The following is a 17953-nucleotide window of genomic DNA, read 5'->3' as shown; positions in this document are numbered from 1 at the left end:
GATAATTTAAAGGCAGTTTTTCTGTTCTACAAATTAGACAAGTTCACTAGTTCTGTTTAATATACAATTATTGAAATCAAAGGTAAATCTTAGGTTGAGCTACATGACAGTCGGGTGAGGTATATTATTAGTGTATGCTAATAATATACTTCAACTGAAAAAGAAAACAGTAAACATCTTCCAAGAGATGGCACCAAGGAGGATGCTCCCGTGGAGCTCCTTTAATTTATTCATCCGAATATTATGCATGCATTTCAGGAGAAAAAATTCCCCCCACGTTTCATTTCAGCACCATTAAATCAGACCCTTTGGCAAGCTGCTTTGTCAAAGCCTTAGTTTTGAGTTGTATTTATTTTACAGCATACATTTTCTGCATTTTCTGATTTTGAGAAGTTTTTAGTTAGAATATCTTTTGATTATTTAACATGTTATTTGGTTATACAATATGGCCTAGTTTTGTCTGTTTTTTCCTGATATTCATTTATTTATCATTTGAGTTAGTTATTAACAAAAATAAATATATAAGCTGAAAAATATTCTCCTGTGTTTTTTATTTATTTATTTATTTTATTATTATTATTTTTAATTTCATAAGTAATTTGGACGATGTTTTTTGCTTTGTTTGGGTTTTAGCACCTGCCCCCCCCAAAATGTGAGTGCTCGTGCCTGGAAAGAGTACTCTATGTTACTCATGTAAGCTCAGCAATAGAACAGCACAGAAATATTCTCAGTTATAAAGTCATGGATTCAAAAGATTATTGTTATATTCTAATAACAGAAGGTGTTGTATACTGTACAGACTGTAAAACACAGACAAATGTATGATTTGCATTGTAGGGCTTTATAAATACAATGCATTTGCAAAATGTAGCAGAGAAGAGGTATAAAGCAGCAAAATAGGTACATTCTCGATTAAAGTTAAGTGGATTAGTTGAGTGAATTCCAGCTTCCACCGCGGGTATTTCCCGTAAACTTGAGCTATTTCCACATTTGCCCGACAGGGATCCACGATTCTGTTTCGTAAGATCAGAGTGAGCGCTCGCTCCCCACCGACGATCGCCCGGCCCATGGCAGCCTTGCCTCCATTGGACGTCACGCGTTGAGCGGCGTAACGAAGTTCGTCACCGTCACTGTTGGACCTGCTGAAGCTTTCGAGGTTCTGATCGGTTCCATTTTTGTTTTGATTCAAATCCATACGCACGGCGTCGGCCTGTACAGCCGTTTTCGACAAAGAAATAGCGCGGGGATTTTGTTCATCTTCAGACGAACACCGGAAACCGTTGAGTGAAGCGAAAGTTGAGACTCAAGATGAGTGTGGAGGCGTACGGGCCGAGCTCCCAGACCCTCACCTTCCTAGACACCGAGGAAACGGAGTTGCTCGGAGCGGACACCCAGGGCTCCGAGTACGACTTCACCGACTTCACCCTTCCCAGCCAGACGCAAACTCAAGGCCAGACCCAAAGCCAGCTGGACAACCAGGTCTGAGGCTTTCCCTTTTACAGGAAGCCACAATTAAAGCGCGGTTTACTGACGTTAGCCGTGGTTAGCTAGGTTAGCTCACCCAGGGCTGCATGCTAGCCCGCTGCTATTGGATCTGGCGTTGCCTGGTTAGCTATATGTTAGCTAGCTGGAGCTGCTAACGGATAGCTAGCTAGGAAGCCCGTTTCTTCAACTCCTAAAGTAAAGTTAGGTGTCGTTGTACGTTTGTTTGTGACTGTTCGGTGAAAACCAGACACGGAGGTGTAACCTTGACGATTAAAGATTAGAGTTAAGAGCATTGACAGCCCGTCAATTTATAATTATCATGCTGTCTTTACCGCGCTGCGTCTCCTAGCGGCTAATCGTTAGCATCCCGTTTGTTTGCTAAAGCTTCTTTTGTGCTACAGGTAAATGGTCCTGATGAGGGTCTTCTCAACGGCGGAGTGGATGACTCCGTGGCCAAAGCCAGCCAGCTGTTGGCCGAGCTCAACTTTGAGGAGGACGAGGAAGACACGTACTACACTAAAGACCTGCCACTGCACGCGTGCAGGTAAAACACAGACAGGAACCACGCATTGGTGTTCGTACATCAGAGGAAGTAATTATTATAAGATCAGTGTTTTTCTTGACGATCCATCAGTACTGTATTCCTTGTGCTTGTCGTACGTGTAGGACTTGCACACCACGTGCGGGGCACACAGAACCCACCTCATAATTCTCACTAACTGGTACAATGTTTCTGATGAGCACAGTACTGTCAAACTGTATAATAGTTCTTATCACTCAGGAAGAAAACACACCTGCCTGCTAGTGACGGTTTTCATATCGTTAATATAATATAGTGCTTGTGTTGATTCTTTTTAACCAGGTACAAATCATGTTACGATACTGTAAGCATTAATCAATTATACAAAATATACAGTTGTATACATTAATATGGAAAGGGGTCTAGCTGTAGAAGTCCACTTAGAAATGTAAAGATGTGATTGGACGAAAAATAGAGGTAAAGTAATAGAATTATATATATATATATATATTATATATATGTATGTATTTTAGAATGTGATTGTCTGACAGCCTTGGGATAACTTGTTCGGCTGAAGTTCTTAAACAGATCTTGTTTAGAAGTGTTTGTTAATGAAAAGCTGGAATTGTTTGACTTTGTTTGACCAACTGTTACATTTTAAGATTGAAGATTGAGTTTGATGTGGAATTGTGTTCAGTTTTCATAATTGTGTGCATCATTACATTTTTGTGTATCCAATGGTAATAAAAAATTAAAGATTACTATTTTAACAAACCTTTTAGTCCTGTTTGTGGACAGCACAAGCCCACAAAATGTCTTGTTGAATATATTTATAAACTCGAATGACATGTTGAATGTGCTATCTCTGACACTGTCATATAGGCTTTATTTAATTCATCCTTCCGTCAAGTTACCAGGGACATTGTTTGTATATTTGTTTTTTCAGCTACTGCGGTATTCACGATCCAGCATGTGTTGTTTACTGCAATACCAGCAAGAAGTGGTTCTGCAATGGACGTGGCAACACATCTGGCAGGTGTGTAAATCTCATTCTCAGCACCCGAACATGAAGCTACTCAAATGTAAACATCCCCAATTAAAGATAATGAGAGCAACCAAAACGGCTCTAAATGTTGGTTATTCTACTATTATCACCATCAGCTGGACTTTTGTTGCACAAATGATGCTGAATTTCTGTAAAAATGTAACCCGTACTCTGACTTTCAGTCACATTGTGAACCACTTGGTGAGAGCCAAATGCAAAGAGGTAACGCTGCATAAAGATGGGCCGCTGGGCGAGACAGTGCTGGAGTGTTACAACTGTGGTTGTCGCAACGTCTTCCTCCTGGGCTTCATCCCGGCTAAGGCCGATTCCGTCGTGGTGCTACTCTGCCGGTAAGTGCGAGCCGCGTACGTGGAAACACCTTCCTGCAGCCGCTCACACCGGATAGCACCGGCAGCGACTGTAAGCTACTCTGCAGTGCAGGTTAGCTGTTATAATGGTAGGGGAAGCACTGAGTTGCTTTTAATAAAATCCACTGGAAGCAGGAGACCTCCTGACAATTCTCTATTTTAATTTACTGTCAGATTTCACACACTTGTCTTTGTGATACCTTGTATCTCCAATGCAGACAGCCGTGTGCCAGCCAGAGTAGCCTCAAGGATATCAACTGGGACAGCTCGCAGTGGCAGCCACTGATCCAGGACCGCTGCTTCCTGTCCTGGCTGGTGAAGATCCCATCGGAGCAGGAGCAGCTTCGAGCCCGTCAGATTACTGCCCAGCAGATCAACAAGTTGGAGGAGCTGTGGAAGGTATATGGCTGACAGACTGGGAGGATTTTTCTCTTGGGATACATGTTCAGAGCAATGCTGACCAGGGTGGCTGTAAAGTTTTAAGCTCTTTACCACAGGAAAACACTTTCTAAGTGCCAGCTGGGAACAGGAATCCATTTCCACCTGTGGCACAAGTTTCAAAACGAACCTGCCACTCTACTATGGAATGTCTGTAGAGTAATGTTTGTTAAAGGATGTTGGATGTACTTTAGATTTAAGATTTCTCGACTTTGTCTACACTCAGGACAACCCCACTGCCACCTTGGAAGACCTGGAGAAACCTGGAGTGGACGAGGAGCCCCAGCATGTGCTGCTGCGTTATGAGGATGCCTACCAGTACCAAAACATCTTTGGTCCTTTGGTCAAACTGGAGGCCGACTACGACAAGAAGCTTAAGGAGTCCCAGGTACCTGAACTGCTCTTCTAAGGAAGCTTTGTAACTTTTTAAGGTTTTAAAAAATGTTTTTGGTTTGGTATTTTGCACATTAGACGCTGTAATATAAAGCACAACATGATGCTCCTCCCATCCTGCAGCTGTATTACTTGTTTTAGCTTATTTTTCTCTACTGTTATAAAAACACTGCCACGGTGATGGTAACCTTAATCCTCCATCGTTTATAATTAGTTGATTCATTATATATATATTTTTTCACCCTTCTGCAGACCCAAGACAATATAACAGTCAGGTGGGACCTGGGGCTGAATAAAAAGCGGATTGCCTATTTCACACTGCCCAAGACGGATTCAGGTGGTAATTCTCCAAGCTTAACTTCCTCCCAGTGGTTCTGTGGTACAGATAGAGCCCCTCCCATCTCCTTTCAGTCATCAGAAGTGCACGCAAACTCCCCAAACCCTGCATCTTTTGGTGGCATGTGTGTTGTTGTTTTTTTGCCTTTGTCTCTTGTGATAGGTTTTTTGTGCGTGCACGGTACCGTATAATTTGTTTTTATCAACATAGCTCATCCTCCCCACTTCATTTTTCATTTTGAGCATAGAAGTGTGTCTAACATTTGTTCTTGTATCAATCCCAGATATGCGGCTGATGCAGGGGGATGAGATCTGCCTGCGGTACAAGGGAGACCTGGCCCCTTTGTGGAAAGGCATAGGTCATGTCATCAAAGTCCCTGACAGTATCTTTTACATTTTTAGCAGTTGCATTTGTACTGCCCATGTTTCATTACATTGTGTCCCGCTAGAGTTTTCAGTCATGAATTACTCGCTGGTCTTTCCTCATCTTCCACTGTACTCAATGTTAACATTAACAACCCAAAAACAAAAGACTTGGACACTTTTCTTTTGATTACCGTTAGCTGTGCGCTGACGGAAGCTTAGTCTGTTTTTTTTTTTTTTTCCTTTTTCTTCCGTGTTAAAATATTTGTAGACTGGTATAGAACATGTATTGTTTTCCTCCTTAACATCCTGTCTTTAAAGACTATGGGGATGAAATTGCCATTGAGTTGCGTAGCAGTGTTGGAGCACCTGTGGAAATCCCTCACAACTTCCAGGTCGACTTTGTGTGGAAGTCCACGTCCTTTGACAGGTAGGCTCATATTTATACCCCCAAATGTTGTCATAGTTCATTCTATTACTCCACATTACAGTATAACGCTCCCATAAACAGTAGACAGATTTAAATAGTTTGCATTGTTTACAGGAAGTACATTTGTGTAAGCATGCCTTGTCTATCATTTGTAAAGTAAAGATGTCTGACCAAGCACAGAGGTAAACTTGGTAAGCACAGAGGTTCAAAGATGAAGAAGTGATAATAACACTTGGGTGGATGCAGGATGCAGAGCGCCCTGAAGACTTTTGCGGTGGACGAGACCTCCGTGTCTGGTTACATTTACCATAAACTGCTGGGCCACGAGGTTGAGGATGTCACCATCAAGTGCCAGCTGCCAAAGCGTTTCACTGCGCAGGGCCTGCCCGACCTCAATCACTCACAGGTCAGACCTCACAAAATGCACATTCCCTGTCATTCATCCATAGGGTTGCAAATGGGCAAAAAAGCTTTTTCCCTGTCCGTCCGCAGACAAACCTTTTCATTTCCTTGTCATAAATTAAATGAAACACAAAAAAGATGTATGTAATGCAGCACATGATTTGTTTCTTTGTATGTAGCTATTAAACCCAATTTTCCTGAAAATTAAATGTTGTTCTCTCAGTTATGACAAGGTATTATACGGTAAACTTACCCCCAAATTTCCAGTTAATTTCCGTGTAATCACATTAATTCCCTTGGAAGGTTTTTAACTTTGAATATTCACGGAATGTTGCGAGCCTATTTCGAAATTTAAAAAAAAGTCTTGTTTACCGTTTTTTTAATAGGCTCAAAAGAAAAACGAAGCCATGAACTAGAATTCTTTCGGTAGGTAACTTTTTGGTTTTTTTGTTCTTTGTTCAGGTGTATGCTGTAAAGACGGTGCTGCAGAGGCCTCTGAGTCTGATCCAAGGTCCCCCTGGCACCGGGAAGACTGTCACCTCGGCAACTGTCGTCTACCACCTGTCCCGACAAGGCAACGGGTAAAGATGATCACAATTTATTTATGGATTCTTACAGAAATCTGTCATGTCATGCTTTTTGTTATCCACCAACTGTATTTTTCATCATGTTTTTTAATCCTTTAACCCTCCATCTGTGTCTGTTTGCAGACCAGTTCTGGTGTGTGCTCCCAGTAACATTGCAGTGGATCAATTGACGGAGAAGATCGACAAGACTGGACTGAAGGTCGTCAGGCTTTGTGCGAAGAGCCGGGAGGCCATCGAGTCCCCGGTATCCTTCCTAGCTCTCCACAACCAGATCAGCAACATGGACAGGTCAGTGGCATGTGGGGTGAATTGACTCTGGACTCGAGTTAATGATACTTGAACTCTGCTTTAAACAGTAGCTATTTTTAAACTTCTATATTCATCCTGTTCTTTCACTTCTATGTGAGATTTCACAATGTACTCATGTTCTAGTCCAGATTCCTGGTACATTCAGGTTATCTGGCTTAAATTACCCTAACCATGAGATCCCTCTGACAATCCCGAAAAGCTAAACTTAGCAACTGAGTAAATACATTTAAAATTGTACTATGAATGAACAATTAATAACTGGTGCTGGATCAGTTTGGCTTAGGTTGGCTTAGTAGTATTTTCCGCAGTAACCCAGATGTGTCTTTGTCTCCCTAGTATGCCCGAGCTTCAGAAGCTACAGCAGCTGAAGGATGAGACTGGCGAGCTGTCCTCTGCCGATGAGAAGCGCTACAGGGCTTTGAAGCGCACAGCTGAGAGGGAGCTGCTCATGGTGAGGAGTTTCGGAGTGTTGCACCAAAATAGCTAATATACTGAAACTTGGTTAACAGAAAGAACCACTACAGCGCTTGAGTTATTGCTAATGCAACAGGTAGTTCTCGCCAAGCACTTTCATACTGATTCGGACTGTTCTTCATCTTCAATGTGTGTGTGTAGTTTCTGTCCAACTCGGATTGATTTAATGTAGATCCTGTATTTCATTGCGTACTATGATTTGTACAATTAGTGTTGATAAAAGTAGATTTCCCTTTTGTACCCAGAGGTTCAAAAATAATAATTTCTCCCCATAATAACAGTGTAAGATAATACCCTCCCTCTTGCTCCCTCATCTTTCCCCCCTCTCATCTGGCTCACTCCTCTGTTTTATAATAGTTGTAATAAATCATCTTTGTTGTCCAGAACGCGGATGTTATCTGTTGTACCTGCGTTGGAGCTGGAGATCCTCGTCTGGCTAAGATGCAGTTCCGCTCCATCCTGATTGACGAAAGCACCCAGGCCACGGAGCCGGAGTGCATGGTGCCTGTGGTGCTTGGAGCCAAGCAGGTAGACATGCACGCACACAGCTTAATACCGACTAATCTCCACCCACTATAGAAGGTAGTACACCTAATGTGACCCTGTGACCTCTTTGCTAGGTCACGCCCCTTAAATGCAGACTGGCCAGTTGTAGCATAGCTTGAGCCAGCTGTGAGTTGGTTAGCTTGGCTTATGGAGCCGATGCTCAATGGGCTTCAGATTTTCCCTCGTTTTGGGGATATTTTTCGAACTAGTCATTGTTAAAAATTGAATTTTAATCCTGAATTTTCATTGCAACTGTGAATGTGTAAACATCCCTACATTGAAGGTGCTTGAAAGTTTTCTTTTGAAGTCCAGTCATTTAATATGCAGTTGAAAATAATCAATAGTAAAATAGAGGTGTGCAATTGCTACAAATATTTTCTGAAATTTTCAATCAATATGTCAATTCAATTTTTATCACTATGAATTTAATGTTATCGGGTTAAGCAAAACTATTTTCCCTGTATATCCAGAAACGTCTTACATTATGCTGTTATATAAACCGTACTGTTGAACTTGTGTGACTCATCTTCCTCCTCCCAGCTGATTCTGGTGGGTGATCACTGCCAGCTGGGTCCCGTGGTGATGTGTAAGAAAGCAGCCAAGGCAGGTCTCTCCCAGTCCCTGTTTGAGCGCTTGGTGGTTCTGGGGATCCGGCCCATCCGCCTGCAGGTCCAGTACCGCATGCACCCGGCTCTTAGTGCCTTCCCCTCCAACATCTTCTACGAGGGCTCCCTGCAGAACGGCGTCACTGCAGGTTTGTCGAGGCTGCTGATGTTCATCGTCTGGTTAGATGGAGGAGCAAATTAAGACAAAAATGTAAACAAACAATTTTTATTTTCTCAGCTGACCGCATCAAGAAGGGCTTTGACTTCCAGTGGCCGCAGCCGGACAAGCCCATGTTCTTCTACGTGACTCAGGGTCAAGAGGAGATTGCCAGCTCCGGAACCTCCTACCTCAACAGGTAACGGCAAACCGTATCCGCGGTTACTTTGCCTAATTTACCTCAAAACACAAAATGAGGATACACAAAGCGTATTGACATTTGCTGGGAAAGGGTCACCTGAAACACTTTGAGGTGCTCTATTACAGCTTTCACATCAAAACCGCTTGATTTCACATGTAACTTTTAGAAGAGTGAGCGGCACCGTATTCATGTGATGCTGATGTTTTTAAGGACTGAGGCTGCAAACGTGGAGAAGATCACCACCAGGCTGCTGAAGGCTGGAGCCAAACCTGACCAAATCGGCATCATCACGCCGTACGAGGGCCAGCGCTCCTACCTGGTCCAGTACATGCAGTTCAGCGGCTCCCTGCACACCAAACTCTATCAGGTAGCACACCTATATCTGAGACACACTCCTCAGTAGAGGTGTGTGAAATAGATTTTCCCGTTGGTGTTGGAACAAACTCCGTTGCTCTTTATTAACTATGCAACGTCCCCATCACCCCGCTCTCGTCCTGTCCCGTCACAGCAAGTGGAAATTGCCAGCGTGGACGCCTTTCAGGGCAGAGAGAAGGACTTCATCATCCTTTCTTGTGTCCGTGCCAATGAGCACCAGGGCATCGGCTTCCTGAACGACCCGCGCCGTCTCAACGTGGCGCTGACCCGAGCCAAGTAAAAACCTTCTTTCTGACAATTACTTAAATGTCTACGTGCAAAAAAATGAATATATTAAAATGTCTGAAATTCTGCCCAGTATAACTGATTAGAAAATGTGCGCCACTCGCCTGAGCCCAAGTCTCATGTGTTATGAAAAAAGGTACGGCGTGATCATTGTGGGAAATCCCAAAGCTCTCTCCAAGCAACCGCTGTGGAACAACCTGCTGAACAACTACAAGGAACAGAAAGTCCTGGTGGAGGGGCCCCTGAACAACCTGAGGGAGAGCCTCATGCAGTTCAGCAAGCCCCGCAAACTGGTCAACACCATCAACCCTGTGAGTAGAACCGACTGCTGCGTGTGCACCCATCATGCTGCGGGGCAAACAAATCACTTGACAAATTAAGCCATATGAATCTTTTTGTGTTTATTTAAAATGGAGATTATTTTTTATTTTTATTTTTTACCAGGGGGGACGTTTCATGAGCACTGCGATGTACGACGCCCGTGAGGCCCTCATCCCCGGCTCTGCTTACGACCGCAGCAGTACTGGTATTCATTAAATATATATTTAGTATCTTATGGTTTGTCTCATGGCTTTTCTTTATTCAAAACAGGTCTTGTCTGGTCTTATTTTCTTCAGTAAAAAAAAAGAAAACCGATATTGAGTCTTCTTTTGCCCGTTCTTTCAGCCGGACGTCCGTCCAACATGTACTTTCAAACCCACGACCAGATTGGGATGATTGGGGCGGGCCCCGGTCACATGTCCGCTATGAATATCCCCATTCCCTTCAACCTAGTGATGCCGCCAATGCCTCCGCCCAGCTATCTGGGTCAGACCAACGGCCCTGCTGCAGGTACAGTACAGCACTGAAGATAAGAAAACATGGTCCTGTTTGTTAGAGGGGGCAAGTACTCACACAAGTCAGTTACCAAATCTCTTTGCCGCAGCGTCCCAATGATATCACAGGCTCTACTTCATCTAGTTAACCTATTATGAATTTAAGGTTTATATTTATTTTTCTTACTATGGTGATGATTTTTTTTTTTTTTACCCTCCCCTCAAGGTCGCGGAGCTATGAAGGGCAAGCCGGGCCGCAGCGGGAGGCAGAGGGCCCGAGGATCGGCACACCAGGGTGCCAGTCAGGGTAACGGACCCAACAGCCAGGCCAGCCAGGACGGGGCCTCCCAGCCCTTCTCCCAGGGGCCGCTGACTCAGGGCTACATCTCCATGAGCCAGCCCTCACAGATGAGCCAGGCCGGCCTCTCTCAGGCCGAGCTGTCCCAAGTATGGAAGAAGATTTGTCAAAATATTTTCATGACTGTTAATGCGCATGTTTTTTAATCCGTTCATTCGAATCCATACTGGGAATAATTTATTTTAATTATAAAACTTTGAAGGGGATTTGAAGTTTGCACTATTGTATTGCTCATTATGTGCTTCATATTGAAGATAATTTACCTAAAGAAGTGCAATTTTGACAGAATTTTATTGAATATTATATTTACAATATAGTTTAATTGTACGTTGTGAACTGAATTGAGTAAATTCAGAAAAAGTAGGGCAAGATATAATATAATCTGATTTTACATTTGTGATCTTCCCTTTCTTTACACATATTTTATTAGCATTCTTAATGGGAGACTCTTCAATATTTCCAAAGCCAATGGCACAAGATTAATTAAGAACTCCTCTGTTTCTCCTCTGGTTCTGCAGGACAGCTACCTGGGCGATGAGTTCAAGTCCCAAATCGACGTGGCTTTGTCCCAGGACTCCACCTACCAGGGTGAACGTGCATACCAGCATGGTGGGGTGACTGGACTGTCACAGTACTAAAGTGTAAGTACTTTTAGTCACAACTAAGTGGGCCGGCCATTGTGTCATTACTGAGATGGATGTGACTAGTTGTATCATAGATATTTGAACAGGCTTCAAATTTCTCACCATACGAAACTATTTATGTACACCTAACGTTGAACACTGAAAGGTACATTTTCAGGGCTTTTGAGACTTTGCACATCAATTGAACTTTACTTCTTTCAGCTCTATTTAAACTAGATGGATTTTGGGGTTTTGTAAATTATAGGTGTCAGCAGGGGCCCCACAAAAAATATCACAATACTAAGTTTCTGTGATATGACGAGAGTGGCAAAGTCAAACCTTGTGGTATGTTGCTGTTTCTTTTTTCAACTAAAGTAAGTTCACTTAAAGAGAAGTTTTCACTCAGTAGATTTTGCTTTTGTCAATTTTGAATAACCGTACAGCCAATGAGCTGAAATATTTAATTTTTCCTTACATTTTATTTACTTAAGAATATTTTCTTACGGGGTCCATTGTGTTTATTTGCTTAATATTACAGTTTGAAGGATTATGAAATAAAAGTGTTGTAATTGGTACCTTCTCATTAGTGATATCAATGATCTGGGAGCTGACTGGGAGTTAAATGTTTATGTTGCTGTGCAAAGATCTCTGACTGCTGACGGTTCTTCGAGCCACATGCTGTTCCCGACGAGAACTCATGAGCCCGTCTGTGTCTTGCAGGTACTTGAAGAAGGGAGCTAAGCTTGAACTGAGCTTAGTTCATCAGCTTTTTAATCTGGGAAATAATAAAAACATAAAATGGATACCTGTTTTCCTCTGCTACAACCGAAGCACCACCGAGTGAAAGCGACGGGAGAGCGAAACCAAACCAATGACCAGCGAGAGAAGTAAGAGGGTAGGAGACGAAGAGGGCACGAGCAGACGGGCAAGGCGGTGGCAAGAGAGGCCGAGTGGACACGCGGAGAGGCAGGGACTGATGCCCGTGCAAAGTGAAGGAAGACAGTCGGAAAGATGGCGGCGTGCGGTCCAGCTGCTGAGGGAAACGCGGGGGAGATCTCGACGGTCTCGCGTGGGAGTCCAAACGAGGCTCAACTCCCAACAAAAATAATTCAGCCAACCCCTTCAACACACAGCCTCCAAGGAAGGAAGGAAGGAAGTAGGAAAGAAAGCTATCTTCTCTTCGGGTGGAGCTTGACGCTTTCCCGCTGAATTTGAAGAACTTGCTGGGGGGGGGGGGGGGTGGTGATCAAAAAGCCATCGAGCGGGAAGCTCAAAATCCTCATGCTAAAAGTCTGTTGGTTTCTTAACTTGCAGCTCTTGAATTTGGTTTATCATGGGAGACGCCCCGAAGAACCTCAGCAGCCTCTGCAGGAAGCGGCAGTCGACAGACCTCCTCGAAGCGGACATAAAAACACGGTTTCTGTGCTCGAGTCTGAGAATAAAGAGCCTCGAATTGAACCCTTCATTTGCCTTGAGAAGCACTGGCTCATTCCCGAGGTCTTTGACGGGGCGGCTCCGACCCCACGGCAGTGGTGGAGAGGCACCGGGATTTCGGACTGTTTTCTCAAGGCACGGCGCGCAAATCCCACCGAGACTGTCATGGGACCGTTTTTTTTCTTCTCTGAAGTACCTTTTCTTATCACAGAGCACAACTTTGCAAATAATAAGTCATTGAAACTATCAAACACGACCAGCATCGGACAGTCAACTCAACGTCATTTGATGTTTCAGTGAAGGCTTGTTGTTCTTTTAATCTTTCGGGGGCCGCGGTCGTCGATGTCCCGCTGGCCTACATGACCAGATGTCTTTTTGAATACTCTGTGCACGCTTCGATTGGCAAACGCTCCGGTGCTTTGCATCGATTGGTTTGCTCGGGGGACGACTCAAATCCCTGCATGAGGTGAAAGAAACCAAACGAGATAATGAAAGAAGGCTGATCGCTGTCGAGGCTTACCGCGCGGTTGTGGCAATCACTCCACCTGAGGTGAGCTGGTAGAGAAAGGAAGGTGGCTGAGGGAAGAGTTTCCACATCTGGAAAATGACTCCAGTTGACATGTGGCTTTAGGACAGTCCCGTCCTGATAGGTGAGCTCACGTGAGACGTTACCGCAGTGGGATCTCAGACCGTACTTTGATTTTGTGAACAGCGTTCACATGAGACGTAATAAAGGCCGTGTTGTCCAGCCACAAAAGTCGCTAGAATCGGGTGGAAGAATTAAGGCTTTTGCAAACGAGAAAAAAATGTAGAATCTAAACGAAACCAATGTAATCTGAAGGATCTTTGGTTCCTGTGTGGAGGGAATTATATATGAAACTTTACTAAACCCATCAGCTGATTAAATGATGGCCTGCAGATAAATGAAAGGTGGATGAGGAATCTGATCAGTGCCTACAACCAACCACCATAAACCGCTGCAGCACAAGCGTGAATGTAGTTAAAAATCAAACTACCAGCATAAAGGAACCTTCCAGGCATCAGAGGGCTCAAGAAACCCACAGAAAATGACTTTATAAAATCGGGCCAGGTAGAGGTGAGGTGAGCAGAGTTGAACCTCAAAAGGATGGGCGGATAAAAAAAAAAAAAAAGCCACCTTCCTTCTATGTGGAATAAAACAAGATGAAAGCTGATACTTTTTTAAAATTTGTTTTCGTTGAGTGGACTGATTTGTGCAACGCTGTGCTGCCTGCATTATGTATTCCTCGTAGAGTCCTTCTCCTGAAGGACGCTGTGGACCTGAATCTTGAGTTGATCCAAACTTTGCTTTAGTCGGAGGATTCCCTGCTGTGTGTCACATTTTGTTATTGTTATTTAGCCGTTTTGTGTAGTTTTACTAAAATCTGTTCTTGTAGCAAGGAGTGAGGCGCGGGATGATTCCCGTCTTCATGAGTTTTGTAGTTTTTCTAAGCTCTTCCGGGAGAGACGCTTTCTGAACGCAGAATGTACTCCGCTGTTTCTCACCTGCTGACATGTGACAATCATGTTGTAAGTAGACGCTTCCATGTATAATTGACGTACAAAAAGTTGTTTTGTTGCCTTTGTGCGAATCACTTTTTAGTGAAATGAATTAGTTTCCTCATATAAACCCGTTCTACTGAAATCCTAACATGTTATAGCTTTAAGAACCTGCTGCCGTAATATTATCGCTTGGTTGTTTTTCCGCATCTTCTAAGCCACAATGCAGTGATCATTAAATGATTGAATGATTTAATTGTTCATTTGTTAACATTTGCATCTAAACCTTTCGTTGTGTCAACATGCAGGGAGGTCAGTGATGTAAATACCGATTTGAAATCGTTGCATTGAATTCATCACATGGTGGATCCTTATTAAACTGAATCAATAAAGGCTGTCAATTTGAGTGGGTTTGATGTTGTGAAATTCAGACTTATATAATTGCAGTTTATTTGCGGATGCTCACACAAACAGTATTGTACAGTAATAACACTTGGTATATACACGAGTTGCAGCATACTTCAGGCTGTTTTGTCTGCTGCCTTCTTCCTTAGTTTCTTCTTCAGCTGTCCATGTTTTTGTCTCTGAATGGTGTCCTGGATTTTCTGTTGAAACTTCTTCTTCTGGCCCCGGATCTTCTGCAGCTCAGCCTTCCTCTTGGCCTCCAGGTCTGGATCCTGAGACAGGAGAGTGATAAATTAACAATCGGATCCTACTACCATTTTAGACAGATTCTCTTAAAAGTGAAGAATTGAATCCTAGTCGACAATCAAGACAAATGCCCGTTACTTTAGTCCACGAGTGTGCAGGTTAATGCAGGCAGTCTCTAGCTTTTCAGCTAGAGAAGTGTTATTAAAACTTTCACTATTTTATCTAGCTACTACATACCTTCCTAAATTCCTCTGAAATATTGAGCTTGATGTTTTGTAATATTCACACATACCTTCCCCTCCAGGATCAGCTGTTTCCTCTTGTTGATTTCCTTTTTCTCATCAAAATCCGTTGACTCAAGTTTCTACAATACAAAAGGAAAGCGTTTAACACCAAACAACATGTCAGTGAGAAGATCCTTTTCTGAAAACAGCCCGATGGACTTCGTGTTAGCGGTTAATGTTTTTTTGGTTCTGATCAAAGTGGTGCACTAAAACCCCATGAACCGGTTCGTACTATTTCACACTGCCGTCGGGTCACGTTGACCTGAGTGAGGATCTTCAAGACGTCTTTCTCCACCACAGGATATTCCTTCAGCTTCGTCTCTGTGGAAACAACACACCCGATGACAGCGAGTCACATCCCTCTTAAACACCCTGGGATCTGATCCAGGACCCTTATTTTTTAAACTTATTAACCGAAAAGAGCCGGATAAATAAAGTGAGTATGAAAGTCACTGCTGTAAAGTCTACGTAATCTTCTACTGGCCAAAAATCTCTGGATTTCCTACAAGCTTCATCTCCGTTAGAACCGATGTTCACAGGGCAGCGAGAAAAATAAACACCAGCTGACAGTGAAAGAGTCCGGTTGAGCACATTCACACCCAGGCGACTTACGAGTGTTTTCCTCGATGGATTGGACCAGGTTGATGTCGTACTGCGTCACCAGCGTGATGGACACTCCGTTCCTCCCTGCAGGCAAGAAGAAACCGCGTCATTTTCCGAGCGGCACGCATTCGAGACGTCACGTGATGCAGAGCAAGTACGTCGACTGCGTCGCCTTCTCTGTTCACTAACAAAGAGACGATTAGCGGATCAAGTGTTACCGGCTCTTGCGGTTCGTCCGACTCGGTGGATGTAGTTCTTGGGGAGGCCCGGGGTGTTGTGGTTGATGACGACCTGGACAGTTGGAATATCCAAACCTCTGAGGCCGAAAGAAACAAAAAAAACAAGTTGACCGACTACATCTGACACTACGGGACAGCTGGAGACGCAACAAACTGATGTTAAAACTCCCCAAAAAGGTGTGAAAATGGAGGCGCGTCTCACCTGGAAGCTACGTCCGTCGCGACCAGGACTTTGAAGACGCTGGCCTTGAACTTGGCGAGGTTGGCAAATCGTTGTTTCTGCGGAGGGAAAATAAAAAGACGTTCATCCCACAGGACCGATTCACCTGCTTTAACCCCCTTCTATTACCGCGTTTCTGTCCCTTGCATGAGACTAATAAGATTTCTGCAGCTTGTGGGGGCGCGACGTAAGGAACACATCACAAGGTTGGAGGACATTTTTGCTCACGTTCTTTCACACAGAGCAAAATCGGATAGAGCTGCTCCGATACGTGTTCTGTGATCAGGCTAGTTTAGGGCCCACTCGGGTCAGTAACTCACACTAGTCTCACCTGTTTCATCATGGAGTGCAGGGAGATGGTATGAAACTGGAACTCCCGCAGCATCATGGTGAGGACTTGGCAGTCCCTGTGAAAGAGACCAATCATTACTGCACACGATGAATTTGGTTTGCAATGTGACATCACGACAAACCAACATCTACATGCACATAGCCTGAAAAGTATGTTTTGCCTTTGTAAGAGGAATTTCTATCCACGTTTATACTATTGGTAACGTATTTTATTCCACTGCAAAAAAACACATTGAAAACCAGTTTCATAAAGGCAGCAAGCTTTCCTTCTCTAAACCCTGCACCTCATTACAGTAATACTGTCCCGTAACCGAGCGTCTACGGTGTTGTAGTTACTCCGGGGCTTCTTACTTGCATGTCTTGGTGAAGATCATGATGGACCAGTCATCGTGCTCGTCAGTAAACTTCTGGATCAGGTGCACCAGGTAGGCGTCCTTCACCTTCTCTGGTGTGAGGATGTACCTCTGGTCCAGCTCGTCCACCGTCCGTGTCCTGTTAATGGCAACATTTCAATGTCACCCATAGCTGGATTGATTTTCTGTTGCCAGAGAGGTCGGAGGTCATAGTACAGTTTAGAAACCCTGAAGCAGGTTGTGATTCAATCCCGGTTTCAAACTTCATATTCAGCATCATGGACCAAGTGGAAATCGCACAGTGCCCAAAGGCCTGTGTGCTGCCAGAAGAAAATCGGATGCAACAGTCATTTTTCCTCCCACATCAAAAGATGAGGACAATGAAATGAAGCTGTTTTGTTCTGCCCCACTTTAAGTTGGCTGTTACAATTTTTACATTGAATAAACCTGCGTGAGCTCGTAGCTCCGTTCTGAATGTCTGAACCCTGCAAATAGTTCGAGCGTTGGTAAACCCAGAAGGGCGCTCGTTCAACCACACTTAGTTCCCATTATTTGCACAATTGTGTCTTACATCCAGAGGCGTTTGTGCGACAGACGTGCGTCAGTAACTGGCTGCACCCCAGATCAGAGCAAACTGATTATCCAGGCCGGTGCTCCCGTTTCATAAATGTCACGCAAGATTTTTATGACAAAGAATGTGTCTGAAATGTGGCAAAATAAAAAAGGTCCTGAAATAAATTGTTTGACACCAACAAATACACTGAATATACTCCTGCAAACAAAGATTAACACACAGCTGAAAATGAGACCTGTAACGTCCTTTGAAGTTGCCTAATATTATGTATACTATATACACTACTGGCAGCAGGTTACTCACTCTGATGTGCTCTCCCATAGGAAAGGTTTGTTCATGGCGATGTTCTTCAGCTCCTGCAGGGTGTCAGTGAGCGTGGCGCTGAACAGTAGCGTCTGCCGTTTAGCCGGTAAAAACCCCAGAATGGTCTCCAGGTCTTTGGTGAAGTCGGTACAACCCTGTTCCAACAGTCGGTCCGCCTCATCCAATATCTGTTAAATCCACAAAAACTAGTTAAAAACTGTACGAGTGGGTGTATTAGTTTATCATTTAAATTACTGATTTTAGCACAGTATTGTGTTTTTAAAATATCTACGAAATTAGAAATATT

The 17953-nt window shown here is 43.7% G+C and overlaps 2 protein-coding genes across 2 annotated transcripts in view; one reads left to right on the top strand and one right to left on the bottom strand.

The window, feature by feature from the left end:
- Positions 1-858: 858 nt before the first annotated feature.
- On the top strand, positions 859-14474 carry LOC120823658 (regulator of nonsense transcripts 1). The gene is made up of 24 exons (XM_040183831.2): positions 859-1479; positions 1887-2029; positions 2952-3041; positions 3233-3400; positions 3637-3817; positions 4083-4244; positions 4502-4589; positions 4870-4968; positions 5270-5378; positions 5625-5784; positions 6243-6361; positions 6491-6655; positions 7013-7127; positions 7535-7678; positions 8237-8450; positions 8540-8657; positions 8871-9027; positions 9169-9311; positions 9457-9631; positions 9765-9846; positions 9987-10151; positions 10362-10582; positions 11012-11134; positions 11837-14474. The coding sequence occupies exons 1-23, from the start codon at positions 1309-1311 to the stop codon at positions 11129-11131; spliced, it is 3309 nt and encodes a 1102-aa protein (XP_040039765.2). The 5' UTR covers positions 859-1308; the 3' UTR covers positions 11132-11134; positions 11837-14474.
- A 27-nt stretch (positions 14475-14501) lies between these two features.
- The window catches only part of ddx49 (DEAD (Asp-Glu-Ala-Asp) box polypeptide 49), a 5130-nt gene continuing 1678 nt past the window's right edge, over positions 14502-17953 (bottom strand). The window contains exons 5-13 of the mRNA XM_040183833.2: positions 17647-17834; positions 16768-16908; positions 16397-16472; positions 16048-16124; positions 15825-15922; positions 15616-15690; positions 15236-15324; positions 15012-15083; positions 14502-14745 (exon numbers count right to left, since the gene is read on the bottom strand). Of these exons, the coding sequence (XP_040039767.1) occupies positions 14590-14745; positions 15012-15083; positions 15236-15324; positions 15616-15690; positions 15825-15922; positions 16048-16124; positions 16397-16472; positions 16768-16908; positions 17647-17834 (972 nt within the window). The 3' untranslated portion in view covers positions 14502-14589. The remainder of the gene's footprint in view (positions 14746-15011; positions 15084-15235; positions 15325-15615; positions 15691-15824; positions 15923-16047; positions 16125-16396; positions 16473-16767; positions 16909-17646; positions 17835-17953) is intronic.

This window comes from Gasterosteus aculeatus, chromosome 8 (genome assembly GCF_964276395.1).
Source record: "Gasterosteus aculeatus chromosome 8, fGasAcu3.hap1.1, whole genome shotgun sequence".
Classification (NCBI taxonomy): Eukaryota; Metazoa; Chordata; class Actinopteri; order Perciformes; family Gasterosteidae; genus Gasterosteus; species Gasterosteus aculeatus.
Note: the sequence above shows the minus strand (reverse complement) of the source record. Positions and strands in the feature narration are given on the sequence as shown.